At 32.9% G+C, this 15555-nt stretch overlaps 8 protein-coding genes and 2 pseudogenes across 10 annotated transcripts, besides 3 other annotated features; 2 read left to right on the forward strand and 8 right to left on the reverse strand.

Moving 5' to 3' along the window:
* The first annotated feature begins 539 nt into the window (after positions 1-539).
* Positions 540-576: a mobile genetic element.
* A 1174-nt stretch (positions 577-1750) lies between these two features.
* Positions 1751-1788: a mobile genetic element.
* A 3436-nt stretch (positions 1789-5224) lies between these two features.
* On the reverse strand, positions 5225-6550 carry TVAGG3_0522480 (DNA binding; the record flags this gene model as incomplete). The annotated part of the gene is made up of 1 exon (XM_001288821.2): positions 5225-6550. The coding sequence occupies one exon, from the start codon at positions 6548-6550 to the stop codon at positions 5225-5227; it is 1326 nt and encodes a 441-aa protein (XP_001288822.2).
* A 42-nt stretch (positions 6551-6592) lies between these two features.
* TVAGG3_0522490 lies at positions 6593-7198 on the reverse strand (annotated as a pseudogene). Its single transcript has one exon. A coding segment is annotated over exon 1 (606 nt).
* Positions 7199-7334: 136 nt separating this feature from the next.
* TVAGG3_0522500 (uncharacterized protein) lies at positions 7335-7745 on the reverse strand (the record flags this gene model as incomplete). Its single annotated transcript, XM_001294316.2, has 1 exon — positions 7335-7745. The coding sequence occupies one exon, from the start codon at positions 7743-7745 to the stop codon at positions 7335-7337; it is 411 nt and encodes a 136-aa protein (XP_001294317.2).
* A 2249-nt stretch (positions 7746-9994) lies between these two features.
* Positions 9995-15555: part of a mobile genetic element that runs on past the window's edge.
* Positions 10141-10575, forward strand: TVAGG3_0522520 (uncharacterized protein; the record flags this gene model as incomplete). The annotated part of the gene is made up of 1 exon (XM_001304820.1): positions 10141-10575. The coding sequence occupies one exon, from the start codon at positions 10141-10143 to the stop codon at positions 10573-10575; it is 435 nt and encodes a 144-aa protein (XP_001304821.1).
* TVAGG3_0522530 (uncharacterized protein) lies at positions 10729-10965 on the reverse strand (the record flags this gene model as incomplete). Its single annotated transcript, XM_001304821.1, has 1 exon — positions 10729-10965. The coding sequence occupies one exon, from the start codon at positions 10963-10965 to the stop codon at positions 10729-10731; it is 237 nt and encodes a 78-aa protein (XP_001304822.1).
* TVAGG3_0522540 (repellent protein 1 family) lies at positions 11015-11485 on the reverse strand (the record flags this gene model as incomplete). The annotated part of the gene is made up of 1 exon (XM_001304822.1): positions 11015-11485. The coding sequence occupies one exon, from the start codon at positions 11483-11485 to the stop codon at positions 11015-11017; it is 471 nt and encodes a 156-aa protein (XP_001304823.1).
* Positions 11798-12883, reverse strand: TVAGG3_0522550 (uncharacterized protein; the record flags this gene model as incomplete). The annotated part of the gene is made up of 1 exon (XM_051237285.1): positions 11798-12883. One exon carries the CDS (start codon positions 12881-12883, stop codon positions 11798-11800), a length of 1086 nt encoding a protein of 361 aa, XP_051095109.1.
* Positions 12921-13345, reverse strand: TVAGG3_0522560 (uncharacterized protein; the record flags this gene model as incomplete). Its single annotated transcript, XM_001297921.2, has 1 exon — positions 12921-13345. A coding segment is annotated over one exon (425 nt), but the record flags the coding sequence as incomplete, so codon positions are not given.
* On the forward strand, positions 14103-14533 carry TVAGG3_0522570 (annotated as a pseudogene). The gene has a single exon. A coding segment is annotated over exon 1 (431 nt).
* Positions 14663-15238, reverse strand: TVAGG3_0522580 (organellar and viral DNA polymerase type B; the record flags this gene model as incomplete). Its single annotated transcript, XM_001285252.2, has 1 exon — positions 14663-15238. The coding sequence occupies one exon, from the start codon at positions 15236-15238 to the stop codon at positions 14663-14665; it is 576 nt and encodes a 191-aa protein (XP_001285253.2).

Genomic DNA, 15555 nt, shown 5'->3' on the forward strand with positions numbered 1-15555 from the left:
AAATTATGCAAATTAAATTAAATTGTTTATTCAAATATAAAACAAAGATGAAGTAATTACAGTTATCATAAACTTTATGAATAACTCTGTAATTGGTTCAGATTTTCGTAAAAATATTTTTATTAATATCGATAAGAATACGTTTACCTACTATCACAACATATCGATAAACAAGAGTAGAGTGATTTTTATCATCGAAACTTTTTAAAAGCTGTAAGCTGGAAGGAAAAATCTTGTTTTTTCTGAGTTAGTTGTAGAACTATTGATGCACGAGTTATCATTGTGATGTAGAAGGATGTCAATGTACTGACTGAAGGATATGAAGTGAATTGAATTTCATTGCATTTCAATTTGATCAAAATTTGTTGAAATGATATGAATGTGTCAACATCTGTATCACTCTCTTTCACTCCTTCCCTATTCTTTCGAGAACGAAGCTAGCTCAGCTTTCGCTGAGCAAATTGACACTTTTGATGCCCTAAACGTACATGCTCTCAAATTTATCGAAAAAAATTATACCACCTAAATTAGTATATTTGTAATAAACAGAAATTCATCAAAAGTGACAGCTCTCAATTTTTTGACATTTGTAAATTCTAAATTGAATGAGAAAAATGAAAGAATACTAAGCATAATACAATATTCTAGATTTAATTATAATTAGGAAAAAGTTGGTTTTGAGAGTACTTTTCATAGGCATATAGAATGAAATCTTCTGAAAAATAATATCACATAAACTCATATTATTTTCTAATATATAACTATTTTATATAAAAATCAAATTCAATGATCTTAAAAGCGAAGGATAAACCTCAAAATTTACGAATATAATGAGTGAAATATAATGCTTATCTATCATAAACCATATGAAATATCAATTTTTGCTTTACGCCTAATTTTTGACGACAATTAGCAAAAAATGTTAAATGTAACACTCAGTCCATTTGAATATGAAAAATAAAATTGACTTTGATTAAATGTTTTTATTTATCATGCAATTCTTCTTGCGACCAAAGATTTGAATAAAATTTCAAAAAATAAATAGCTTAAAAAATAATATACGGTAGTGTTTACTAATAGATGAATAGTATATAAATTCTATTAAAATGGATTTGATCTAAAAAAATATATAAAATTTGATCATAAATAAAATCGTTTTAAATTACTTCTTCATTTAAATTATAACAATTATTTTTGGTTTTATATTTTTTTGGATCAAATCCATTTTAATAGAATTTATATACTATTCATCTATTAGTAAACACTACCGTATATTATTTTTTAAGCTATCTTATTTTTTGAACTTTTATTCAAATCTTTGGTCGCAAGAAGAATTGCATGATAAATAAAAACATTTAATCAAAGTCAATTTTATTTTTCATATTCAAATGGACTGAGTGTTAACATTTAACATTTTTTGCTAATTGTCGTCAAAAATTAGGCGTAAAGCAAAAATTGATATTTCATATGGTTTTATGATAGATAAGCATTATATTCCCACTCATTATATTCGTAAATTTTGAGGTTTATCCTTCGCTTTTAAGATCATTGAATTTGATTTTTATATAAAATAGTTATATATTAGAAAATAATATGAGTTTATGTGATATTATTTTTCAGAAGATTTTGTGTTTTTCTTCAAAATTTTATTTTTTTATTAAAAAGAATCTTTACAAAATATACATTTACTTTAATTAATATTTAAAAACGTGCTCTATCAAAAGTTCCAAAAATTCAATATTTTAGCTTTTCCGAGGTGTCACTTTTGATGAATTTCTGTTTACAACATATTCTTATTTTAAATATGATATTATCCTTAGAATCCACACTAGAATATATTTAAATCAACTTTTAAAAAAGTTCGAATCCTGCGCGTCTCACTTTTTAAATTTTCGAAAAGGAAAATTATATTCTCCTAAAATGAAAACAATTTTCCGAATTGACATCCTTACCTCTATATATAGTAATGCAATAATCTCGGGAACATGGCTCTCAATTTTGAATAGTTTACAAATTTCTCAAATTAAATTGAGGGAAATTTGTTCCCGAGATTTTTGCAAAAACGGTTTTTTAAAAAGTACTATAAATTCTTTTACAAAACAATATAACAATATGTGTATCTTCAATATTTGAAACAGAAACTCCGTAATTGATTCAGGATAAAATTTTGAATTATCAAAACATGGAAAAATGGAGTTGTGCGCTTGTCAATATAATGGGTACATCCAAGTGCATTATGGCATTCATTAATACGATGGTTCCAACGTAAAAATCTAATGAATGAGTCAATAACTTCACGTATTATCAATATTTTTTTGCAGTATCGTCTAGAATAGCTAGACTGCATGTTGAAATACATGTATGACTGCTTGGATTAATGGTTTCGTGAATATTCTCGCATGTGGGAAAGTTGCCGTTTAAAATTAAAAATGATTTATCTAAGACTTTAATTTCATTCTCTTTAAAGTGAACTTGATATCCATCTATATTTTCTTATAAAATTAGATCCAAATGTAAAATAATAAATAAATTGAAATCAAATATTGAGATTAGCTGGTTCTATCTATATACATTACTCATACAGTAGCAATAAATAATGATTGTCATATACATTAATGTTAAATCTATATTTTTATTATTAATGTCAACAATAAAGTTCCGAAAATATGAAATTAGTCAACAAAACTATGCAAATAAGTTTTTATTCTTATGTCCATGAATACAGTATGCTTTATATCTTTGGATAGGTATCAATCAGGAAAATAATCGATTTTAATTCAAACTATATTTTTATAAAATATTAATTAGAATAATATGCACTACTTATATAGAGAAAAATTTTCATTCACAAATTTTTCTGAGGCCGAACCTATGATTTTGACAGTTTCTACATATAGAGACATGCTTATACTTAGAGTTTGACGGGAATCTAAAGTGATTTTTTTCTGCATCGCGAAATCTAATGCAATCTCAAAATCATGAAGAAACTGCGAATCGGAGCGCAATTTTTTAATATGTTAATATATAAAGGTACCCCTACTACTGCAAATGCTTCAAATGAAAATCTAAGAAATCAGATTAATTTGATCACATTAGTATAGTATTGGTCAAACCAAAAACTCATATGTTGATATATAGCCTATGGATATTCATATTATCTACTTTTCATTGAATTACATAAGATTTAATAATCTCATAAATATTCTTTTTAATTTTCCGAATTCCGTGTGCATTTAGATTGCCCATACCTGTATATAATAATTCTAGAATGGTTTGGTTAGATATTAAGTTTTTTAGATTAATATTTTAACATTTTGATAAAACAAGCATTTGTTCCATTTTAGAATCGCCATTGAACTCTGGTTTGACTAACATGATGTTGTATGATCAAATAAATTCTAACTTCATGAGATAAATTTTGAAATTAGAAAATGCGATATCTGACTCAAATATTTATATGAACACATTTAACATTCAATGATAAACTAAAGTACTTTACAGCAGATTCGATTTGGCTTATATTTTATATAATCAACTAATAATCCTATAAAATTGTGCTATTCACGTTGCTCAAAGATGTATTGAACATCCACTACTTGTGTATTGATAAAATTAGATATAGATTCTAATGTAAATCGATATTTTGAAAATTCATATATATTTTGTCTTGGTTTGGCATTTGATCGTGTTGAAACCGGAATTGCAATATATATCATCTAAATATATAACTATCAAAATATGAGCTATAGATTTTTAAATTATTCTCCTGAATATGAGTGACTAACATAATTATATTGAATTGAGTAGTAAGAATCTTAAATATTAGAATCTGACGATAATTTATTATAACTGTATAAAGGAACAAGACTATAAATGATGATGAAAATAAAGATTAAATTTAAATCTGAAAATTTGAAAACATTAAGTGTATTGTGCACTCTTGTCGGTCACAGTGTCTCATTCCAGGAGACATTGTCACTGCATGTCTCCCAGAATGATATCAAGTTCCCCATTCATAACTTGAATGCGAAACTTTGAGCGACAAGAGTGTATTGTGCACTCTTGTCGGTCACAGTGTCTCATTCCGGGAGACATTGCCTCTGAATGTCTCCCAGAATGAGACAATCTTCTGCAATCAGAATGTGATTGCAAAACTTTGACCGACAAGAGTGTGTTATCCACACTATTTGTTTATATACTATGTTTTTAGATCAAACCCTTTACATACAATTGTTCAAATATAATTTTCTCCATTTAATATTTATTTTATATTTTTTTGTGCTTTATATAACTTATGGCGTCTACCGAACTATTTTACAGACTCTTCTGAGCTCTTTCCACATATAAACATGTGACAATAACACATACATACTCCCTTCATATTCTGATCTCATGACATATTACCCCAAAAACTATATTTATACAACACACCTCATAAAGTCTCATTTTACACTTATCTAAGCGTTCAAAACCTATTTTTCAGGTTCCGCGTAATCTGATTCTTCAGGTTCCGCTGATTCGATTTCTGCTGTCAGAGCGTGAAAATATGAGGTGTGTTGTATAAATATAGTTTTTGGGGTAATATGTCATGAGATCAGAATATGAAGGGAGTATGTATGTGTTATTGTCACATGTTTATATGTGGGAAGAGCTCAGAAGAGTCTGTAAAATAGTTCGGTAGACGCCATAAGTTATATAAAGCACAAAAAAATATAAAATAAATATTAAATGGAGAAAATTATATTTGAACAATTGTATGTAAAGGGTTTGATCTAAAAACATAGTATATAAACAAATAGTGTGGATAACACACTCTTGTCGGTCAAAGTTTTGCAATCACATTCTGATTGCAGAAGATTGTCTCATTCTGGGAGACATTCAGAGGCAATGTCTCCCGGAATGAGACACTGTAACCGACAAGAGTGCACAATACACTCTTGTCGGTCAAAGTTTTGCAATCACATTCTGATTGCAGAAGATTGTCTCATTCTGGGAGACATTCAGAGGCAATGTCTCCCGGAATGAGACACTGTAACCGACAAGAGTGCACAATACACTCATTTAAATCCAAATTCCTTTAAATTCTATTATGTAAAATCTCCTATTTTAAACAATCCATTCCATTCTAATAACTAATGATATCCATATACATGGATATCATATCCATTACTCAATTAGCTTACTTAACTTTATTTCCAAAAAAAAAACTTTGATACAAATACATTTATTCATTATGATCATTACCTTTCACATATAAAGAAATAAACTGATTTCCGATTGCATTTTCTTTGTCCATCTCGCGTACCCATTGATTTGTAATTCTTACAAATTTACCTTCAAGATCCAATCTTCTATAAAATTTAAAATATGGTGATCCATTTCTTGCAATTTCTAATGAAATGATAGCAAAACGAATATAAATGCTACCATCGGAAAACTCCAATATGTCGGGTTGCGCATCTTGGGATTGTTGATTGCTTCCTATGAACAAATATTTGCTCATCTTAATAATTTTCTTTTCCTTAATGAAATCTTTAAAATCTCCGTCATCTGGCAGTTTCAACATTTTGACAAGTTGAACAGTGTTATTTTCATCAAGATATACAATACCGCATAGATCTGGGCTGAAGAAATGTGTGATAAACAGCCTTGGATCGCCCTGTTCACGGAAATCGAGATCCTGATAGAACTGTCCTGGAGAAACCCTGACTGATCTACCCATTCGTAGAAGAATTTCCATGAATCTGAGGACATCTGTGTAAACATCATCATTTTCAATATGAAACAATTTAAATACATCATTAATATCTTCGGGATTATAGGCCTCTAATGTGAGTATTGTAAATAGCATTTGTAAACTTACGTTCAATGAAGATCGTTCATCATTTAAACGTATTTCAAGGCCATTAACGTGATCGACACTGTGGTTTTTTTTAGTTCTCCTATCCGCGAATTCTTTGAGATATTTCGCTTGAGAAAAGCAAATTGCTTCAAACTGCGGAGCCTTATCTACGCAATTGATAAAGGAGGCACCTCCTCTTGCCATTGAGCAGAATATCTGATCTGGAAGGTGTGATGGAGGATCTTCGACTTCAACAGGAATTGGTGAAAAAGCATCAGCGATATTACCAGGTTCGTAATCCGACGGAGGATCAACTGAACTCTCATCCTCAGTTGAATTGAGGTCGTATTCATCAATGAAGTCCAAGTCATCATCACTGAATCCGTCAAGATCTGCTTCAGGATGCCACTCTTCATCATCATCGGAGTCGATTTCTCCTTCTTGCCTGCGATATCTTCTTTCAGGAATTTCACTAAAGTCTCGGAGCATATCCAGATTCTCACCTTGTGGTAATGCTTGCTCGGCTTTGTGTATGTATTCTTCCCTGACTTGTTCGATCTTCTCAAGAAATTCGGCAGCTTGCTCATCAGTAACTTTGCTGAGAATTCTTTCATTTTCTCTGAGATCAGCCTCATGCATATTCCATGCTTCGATAATGAGGTTTTCATCGAGACATTTCCAGCATTGGACCAAGATATACACAGCCATTTTCAGTGTGCACACTAAGGTTTGATCGATGGCATAGAAATCTCACCACATTCGAGTCGCCATGTTTTTGAGAGCGCCAAAAACCTTCACGTCGAGTGGCTGGCAAAGATCTGTACAACCAACTGGAATGTAAACAAGATCAATGTTGAGTTCTTTTGCCAGGTCCTTCGTCTCCTTGTTCCTGTGGCTGGAGTAAGTGTCGAGGAATAAAATAATTTTGTTATTCCTCCTATAACTTTCATTGTCGCCAAACGCTTGATCATATCAGTCGCGAACCCATTCGAGGTAAGATTTGAAAACCTCATGGGTAGACCATCCTGATTCGGAATGAAGGATCTTTTCATTGCTGATGATCCGGTCGTCGCTCACTTGTTGATGGCACCTGTCTGTCAATCCTTTGCACACAATTGTCAAAGGAAGTTTTCTTCCATCAGCTGTGATGGTTGCAATGATTGTAACACCCTTCTTTTGGTTGTGGTTAATGTGTATATCGACTCCTTCTGATCCTTTAATAGCATAAGTAAGACCGCCTGCAATGCCGCATCCATAGAAAGATTCATCTGCATTTGCGAGCCGCCAAAGCTCGTCTTTGAATCTTTCAAAGAGTTCCGCTTTAATTTCATTGAATTGTTGTATCCGCTCTTGCATTTCTTCTTTATCTTGAGGTCTTCTGTGCCAATGTGCCTTTCTTGTTGTCAGATTTTGCCGCTCTCTAAAGTTCACAAGATAATGAGGAGATATTTCGAAATTCTCTTTTTTCAAAACATGTTCAGGGTAAGCATCTTTAAACATTTCCACAATTACTCGGCACATTTGTGTATTGAAAAAAAAACTTTTTTTCAATAAATTCTGTGATAATGTAGTTGGCTATCAAGAGCTCTCCTTCGTCATCAATAGCTCTGTTAACAAGTAACTGTGCCGTTTTTGGGTTGAATTTTTCATCTTCCAGGTAAGCATTTCTATAATTATACAAGGTAGAGCGAGATATATTTGTAATGGTGACAATTTGATCAATAAGATTTCCGTATGATTCGTCAAAACTAGCTTTTATAAGATCCATTAAAACTTCGACTTTTTTATCGCTCAGAGTTGCCGCATTGAATCTTGGGTCAGGAACTAATTTGCCGAGGAATTTTAATTTTTCTTTGATATCTGGCGGAAGATCTTCTCTTATTAGATGGTCTATGTCAGTCATTAAAAATTTGTCTTGTCACTTTTTAATTTTTTTTTATTCTTTTGACAATCTGACAAAGTGAGAGCTGTAGAGACAAATGTGGGAGTATAGGCGGATCTTGCTGGAAGAAGATGTTTTTGGTAAGTTTCGTCATTAAGTTTTGAGCTTTGACATATAAATCTTTTGACAATCTGACAAAGTGAGAGCTGTAGAGACAAATGTGGGAGTATAGGCGGATCTTGCTGGAAGAAGATGTTTTTGGTAAGTTTCGTCATTAAGTTTTGAGCTTTGACATATAAATCTTTTGACAATCTGACAAAGTGAGAGCTGTAGAGACAAATGTGGGAGTATAGGCGGATCTTGCTGGAAGAAGATGTTTTTGGTAAGTTTCGTCATTAAGTTTTGAGCTTTGACATATAAATCTTTTGACAATCTGACAAAGTGAGAGCTGTAGAGACAAATGTGGGAGTATAGGCGGATCTTGCTGGAAGAAGATGTTTTTGGTAAGTTTCGTCATTAAGTTTTGAGCTTTGACATATAAATCTTTTGACAATCTGACAAAGTGAGAGCTGTAGAGACAAATGTGGGAGTATAGGCGGATCTTGCTGGAAGAAGATGTTTTTGGTAAGTTTCGTCATAAGGCTTTAAACTTTGGCGAATTATATGTTAAATCTTTCATACTAATAAGCATAATAAAGATGCAAAGATTATTTGCTAGCGCCGGCTTACTAACATTAATCTGAAGAACAACTTTATTAATATGCTTTAAGCAGAAATGAACTGATTTATAAAGTACATAATTTTAACATAAGATTTTAACGTCATGATTCACAAATATAAGTCAATAGAAAAGGATATCGATTAGAATTTCTTCGTGAGGTCGTTTGAAAGTTCTGCAATCAGAAGAAGATTGTTGAACAATCCGCCATTCCAGGAGGCATGAGCTTGTTATGTCTCCTTAAATGGCACATATTTGATAATTCATGGAGCAGAACTTTGCACGCAATCAGACAAAAGATTGCGACAGAGTAACTGGGAAGACAGCAACTTGAAGCGATAAGCTGCTTGGGTGCTGTCTCCCAGATGCATCTGTCGGGCAAAGTCTCAAAGGAGCAGAACTTTGCACGCAATCAGACAAAAGATTGCGACAGAGTAACTGGGAAGACAGCAACTTGAAGCGATAAGCTGCTTGGGTGCTGTCTCCCAGATGCATCTGTCGGGCAAAGTCTCAAAGGAGCAGAACTTTGCACGCAATCAGACAAAAGATTGCGACAGAGTAACTGGGAAGACAGCAACTTGAAGCGAAGTTTTGTTTTCGAGTCTTTGGTTAAGAAATCTTAACAAAAAAACAAAGAAAAAAATCAGATAAAGTTGTCAATAACTTCATCAGTTAATGCTCACCTATGGGAGGTGTTTTGCGGGAGCTGGGGGTATCTTGGTGAGTACTCAGGAGGCCAAGAAGGGCACCCCAACCGACATTATCCTGATGAATTCAGTTGTCAACCATTCTGAAAACCGCCGAAACCGTCGTGTGTAGAGAAATTGTTTAAATTTATTTTTTTCAGATTTAAATAAAAATAAGAAATGTTTACTATTATGGATTTTGAATTTTTTTTAAATTAAGAGTAGGAGAGTAGTATATGTGACGGGTTGTGTGACTTTTTTTGTAAACGTAAGAATTCATACAATATCGAGTGATTTTATATCATTTTTTTAACATATGAAGTAAAAAATATATGATTCTTACGGTTTTTATTCTTACGTTTTTGAATAAATCAAGATTTAAAAAATTTTCAAAATTGTAAGGCATTTACACTCAGCCCAAACATAATGAAATAAATCATTAAAAAATTAACATTAATTTTAAAATAATTTTTTTTATCTTTTATAAAAGAAGCTATATATAGATGATGTCAGATATTCCGCGATTAATTAAACATTGTTTAAATCCTGAATGGAATCAATGGAGTCATAATCAAAGACCTCATAAACGAGTAAAAGAAATTAGATATAATTATTTTCATGAATAAAAGATTCACTACCATAATGAAATAAAAAATAAAAAAATTTTTAAAAAATAAACTTTAAAAATTCATGTCTTACATTTATGAAAATTTATTTTTTTATTTTGTATGAAATGAGTGTCAAAACTAACGACGTGAAAACATTAGGATTCACAAACGAGGAAATAAAGGATATATTATTTAAGAAACTAAAGTTAGTATCCCTATCTTGGGTACGGCGGCACTGCGTTCCACCTTACCCAAGATAACAGTCTGACACATAAATAACTTCACTAATGACTTCACTAATGACTTCACTAACGACTTCACTAACGAATTCACTACCGTCCTCACTAAATAAAAAATAACCTTATTTTATTTATTTTCCAACTTTTTTATTTCATTGTAAAGACATGTCTGACTACATTTACTATGACTCTTTCCCAGAACGTTTCCGTGAACTATTCAAAACTCAAGTAAAACTGAGAAACATGCATTTTAACAAAGACAGACCCATTGACGATGAAAGAAACCCTGAATATATTACAATCCCATATGACGCAAAATTCATTGCATACATTCCTTATGGTCGCAGAGGAACGAAAACTATTTCAACAAAGAACAAAAATTATTTCTGGAGCGATGAAGAAAATTGCCTTATCTACATAAATACATACTTAAATAAAGCTACATATTGTACAAAAGAAGGTTGGACTGGATTTGAGCTCTACATATACGACGACGATGGAAACAGACGTTGTGTATACCCATACGATAATATGTACCATTGTTTTCATCAAGCATTAAACGAATACATAGTCAGTAAGGGTCTCATTCCTGTTGAGTAGATATGCTTTATTTTTGTTCCCACATTTATTTAAAAATTAATGATATCACCACCCTCACACGTATGAAAACATAGCACAAAAATAAATTTAGGTGAAGTGGTGAGATCTCACCTCTTTTTTCACCTGTTTTTTCACCCTGTTGAATTCATTGCTTTATAACTCTCTTCCTTTCTCCAACTCTTCTAACTTCTTCTTAAGTTCAGCAATGTTGTCCTCATGAAGTTTAATCTTTCTCAAAATTCCTTCTTTATCTAATGGTTGCTTTATCTTTCTAAACTGAACTCTACCATCCTTCATAGTATGAATGTAAAAACCTTCTGGAATAGTTCCTGATTTAATGTATTCTACCAAAAACTTTTGTTTCATTGCTTCAGTGACTTTAGTCGTCATTTCAATCAAATAAAAATTTTAATATTAAATAAAAATAACGTTATTTTTTTCAGTAAGGAAACGCAGGAGTTTTACGATTTATTCGAGGAGTAGGTTCTGGTTTAAATGTTGGAGTCGGTTTAGGAGTTGACTTTTGAATAGGAGTTTGTACTTCCATAGGTTCAGGAGTCATTGAAGGTTTTGCTTGTGAAGGCGTTGGTTTTGACGTTGGTTTTGGCGAAGGTGTTGGAGTTTGTTTAACTTCAGCTACTTCAGTATTATTTACAACATTTGCTTTATTTCTTTTCAACATCATAACTGCTCCTGCTGTAGCTAGCAAACCTAGTGGGAGACCATATTTTATATAAGGACTTGACCAAATGCTATTTTTGACAGGAGCTGGTGGAACACCTAACCTTGGTGAGACTGCTCTTTGCCATTGTGCAGCTCGTAAGAAATATTCAATAGGTGCTCCATAATCGTTTGGTAAAGTTTGTTTCATAGATGGTGAAGGTTCACGAGAGCTTGATGAAGAACTCATTTATAAGCTTTAAAATAAACGTTCATCCTTTATTCCTCACTGTCGTCCGCAGCTAAGTTATAGTCATCTAATCTTATTATTGGGATTCCATTAGCACGCACCTGAATGGCAAAGCAACAATCCCTCATAAATCCAATAAGTGGCTTTGGTACATTTTCAGTTGCTAGTTCAATAGGTCCTTTAACAGACAATTTGTATGTTATTGGAGCAGTAGATGTTTGACCTTGCTGGAAGCAAAAGTCCACTTCTGTTGGAAAACCACATAAGAAATGTGTGTTGTCATAGCTATCCCATTTATGTTCCACACTACCATCATCTACAAATACTTTTAACATTAATAGGCGTATAAGCTGCTGTAAATGTTGCACTTGAACTATCTGTATTCTTTGAGAATGAACCGTCCATAGGAAACCAATCCATAACTTTAACAGGAAAACATAAAGCCTCGTTTGTATAATGTTCTACAAGTTCTGTATAAATGTTGGAGTCTAAAGAGAATGACTTTGGATGAATGAAACATTCATTAAAATCCATCTTTGTTCGAAATAGTTGCTGGGTTACAGTTGTAATAGTAACTGTTCCACTAGCTTCTATTGCCTTCGTTATCATAGTGAATGGTTCATTCCATGGAACAAATTTATTTGTCGGTGGATTTGAATCTGAAGCAAATGCAACTTTAAGAGTTGGATTGAAAGCAACGATATCATTTACAGATATAGATGTGCATTGTAAGGCGTCGCTACTGAACTTTACTTTAAGCTGAATGTTTCCTGCAAAAGCTGGAATAAATCGAATAGCTTCTAATGGAAGGAATCTTCTAACAGGAATTCTTAAACGAAGCTTAAAATCAAATGATTTTCCTGCTGTAATTGGACCACTAACAATTTGTCCTGTTCTGCATGTTCCCGAATGACTCCATACATCTTCATGTCGAGTCTTTGAGAAAACATCTACTTTCTTTATTTGTTCGGTAGTTTGTGAGTTTGAAGTTATATATGCTTCTTCTCTTGCGTTGTCTTGAGAATATACGATACGACCATTTGCAAGGATTTGATATCCAGCAACTGCATAGAAAGCGTCATCGAAACCAATCCAAAATCCTGGTGGGTTTGTTTTATTGGAACCTGAACCAATTTCTTTATCTGCAATAAATTGACCTTCCATTTTATACGTAATGAATGTATTGTAAAGGTCCAACATATTTTCACCAGGAGGTGAGAGATTGAATGTTACCCATGTGTTATCTTTAGCAGCTCCAGGTTGTGATGGAATCTTTGCGTCAGAATATTTTCTATTAGTGTCACCAATTTGAACTGCATTGTCTATGATATCGAAATATGAGCGAATCTGATGAATATGCTCTGCTGGAGTAAATTCGTTTAACTGTTCGTTCTGCATGTATTTACTTCGGATAAAAATATCTATTTACTTCATTATTCTCACTCTTCTTCTTGGCATTCGTGGTGGAAGTTGTTTCTTGACATTTTCAATGAACTGTACATTCTCTTTTGTCTCAACTTCTTTCACTGGCGGGTCAGGGTTCTTTGACTCGGTTTGCTTTTCAATGAAATTCACGAACTTTGCAATAAGCTCTTGGTTCGTTATTGAAAGAACATCTGGCTTCTTTTCTTCTGGTTCTATTGACTTTTCAGTTTGAATAGAAGGTTTTATATGGGCTTCGTGGACTTCACCCTTGCCATACACCTTAATGTTGTCGCTTTCTGCATTCGCTAATGGAACCTTTCTTTTTCTTACGTATATTTTACCATCTTTACTCTGACTTACGTAATAGAAAGGATGTTGTATTCCTCTTGCGTCATTTAATATAATAGACTCTCGCTCTGATTTTGACAAGCTCATTTTACATCGGTTAAAGTTTTAATTTTGTTTTTTATCTGCAGTCAAATGACTCAGACAAGCCCTACGGACAAGACCCAAGGGGTCATAGATGTTGAAGCATTGAAGAAAGAAATTCGTGAGCAAATTTTATCCGAACTGAAGGAACAAAAAACAAGAACAAAAGCCAGAGAGACCAAAGAGAAAACTTAGTGAAAAACAATTTGCTGCATTAGCTGCTGGAAGACAAAAAGAACCACGTTTGCTGGCGAAGAAAGCTAGAGAAGAAGCTGAAGCAAAAGCTAAAGAAGCTGAAGCAAAGAAAGAGTAAATGGTTTATTTTTATCCGAATTAAATGTATAGACAAATACCTTTATCTGTTGCGTTCAGTAGTGAAAACCCTGACGTCAAAATAAAGGGGAACAGAGTAACGTTTAAGTTTCCAACAGACTGGATTGTGAACATAAATGAAGAGAAGTACATTGGCATAACATCTATGTATATAACACGTGCTTTCAGAAAGGTTGACTTTATACTTCAAGTCGAGATAGAAAATGACGAACAGTCTTTTAGCGCCCAAAACATTCACATATACAAATACTTTAAAGACGATACAACATTGCAACAATGTATGATTTCATTTAATGAGATGTTCGAGAAAAAGTTCAACATTGAAGTACAAACTTTACAGCCTTTACGTGAGTTTCTTGCACAACTGAAAGAAAAAGGTAGTCAGCCACAACTTATAGACTTTCATTATGAATTTAATGAAAATGAAGATGGAACACATGACTGTCAGTTTGTTGTATTCTCACCATTCAATGAAGTCGCTAAAGAGAAAGAAAATCCATTACGTATAAGATTTCAAATCTCTGAACCAAGTGATGATTTCAAGAATGTTTTCAATTATGATGCAATGCTTCCGAGGAAAAATGAATTTTCAAAGATTGTAACACCTGGCATTTGGGATAGAAAGCAAGCTATATTATATTCAAACTTAAGTAAGGAGTTGAAAATGAGTTCATTGGTCATACAAGAACTTCACCACTTCCTAACCCTAAATACTATAAATTAACTGGCTTCAATCGTGAGTTTTGGATAGACATGTTCTCCACTCATGACCATAACTGCCCAGTGTTCTTACCTCCAGACCATAAGGACTGTCTCTACATTGAAGCACAACTCTTAAACTCTACCATCGCAGTATTGTAAATGACCACATGGGCTTCGCCTTGCCGCTAGCGGCTTATTTTTATCACGAATGACCTCATTGCTGACAAAAATAAATGACCTCATTATTTTTATCACGAATGACCTCATTGCTGACAAAAATAAATGACTTCAGAACTTCAACTTACGAATAAAGCTTGTTTTAGTCGTTATTGAGAAGTTAAACTTTTCAGCAAAGCAAGGACTAGAAGACTTACATAAGTCAAATCCAATCTCTTGACCGTCATAAAGTGCTTTGTAAAGTTTCATTAAACTGAACTCAGAGTCTTTGTCAAATTTTCCTTGCGGAACCATTAAACCTTTATCTTCATCATAGAAACACTGAACAGAGTCAGGAAACATTTCATTAGCGGTTAAAGCAATAACATCTTGCTTCACGCCTTTCATTCTGCAGTGAAATGCAACTTCATTTAAATCGTTAGTGAGTAAGTCTATGTAGGTCTTCTTTCCACAAAATATTGACTTGTATGCTAAACTTTGTTTTCCAGGTGTTATTTCTGCGAAGTCACTATGAAACTGACCAAGGTTTTTACCAATGAGAACTCTTCCATAACGTTTCTCAAACTCTTCAGCTAAACGAGGGATATCTTCATTGTAGAGATGCATACTGTCGGTATCGCTATAAAAGATGTCCATTCCTAAGTCTTCAGCAGTACAGAATACTTCACACATTATTCTCTTCGACATAGATAGAATATTAACACCAAGTGGACAGAAGTTAAAGTGTCTGCAAATGCTTTTCGTTAGCTTGAAAATAGTTTTTATCTGAACCATCCAAACCTTCGAACTTCACTATATGGTTGTAGTTTCTGATGGCATATCTTATAGCATCTTTGTCATTTACTATGGTTATTTTTGACTCAATAGGAGATAGAATAGTTTTGCCATAAATACTGTTCAGAATGAGCTTTATATTTTCTTGCAAAGGATTTCCTTCTTTCTTATACTTTAACCTTAACTCAAACAACTTCTTTACTTCATCTCTTATTCTAATATCTCTGTTT

This window comes from Trichomonas vaginalis, chromosome II, assembly GCF_026262505.1.
Source record: "Trichomonas vaginalis G3 chromosome II, whole genome shotgun sequence".
NCBI classification, from domain to species: Eukaryota; Parabasalia; order Trichomonadida; family Trichomonadidae; genus Trichomonas; species Trichomonas vaginalis.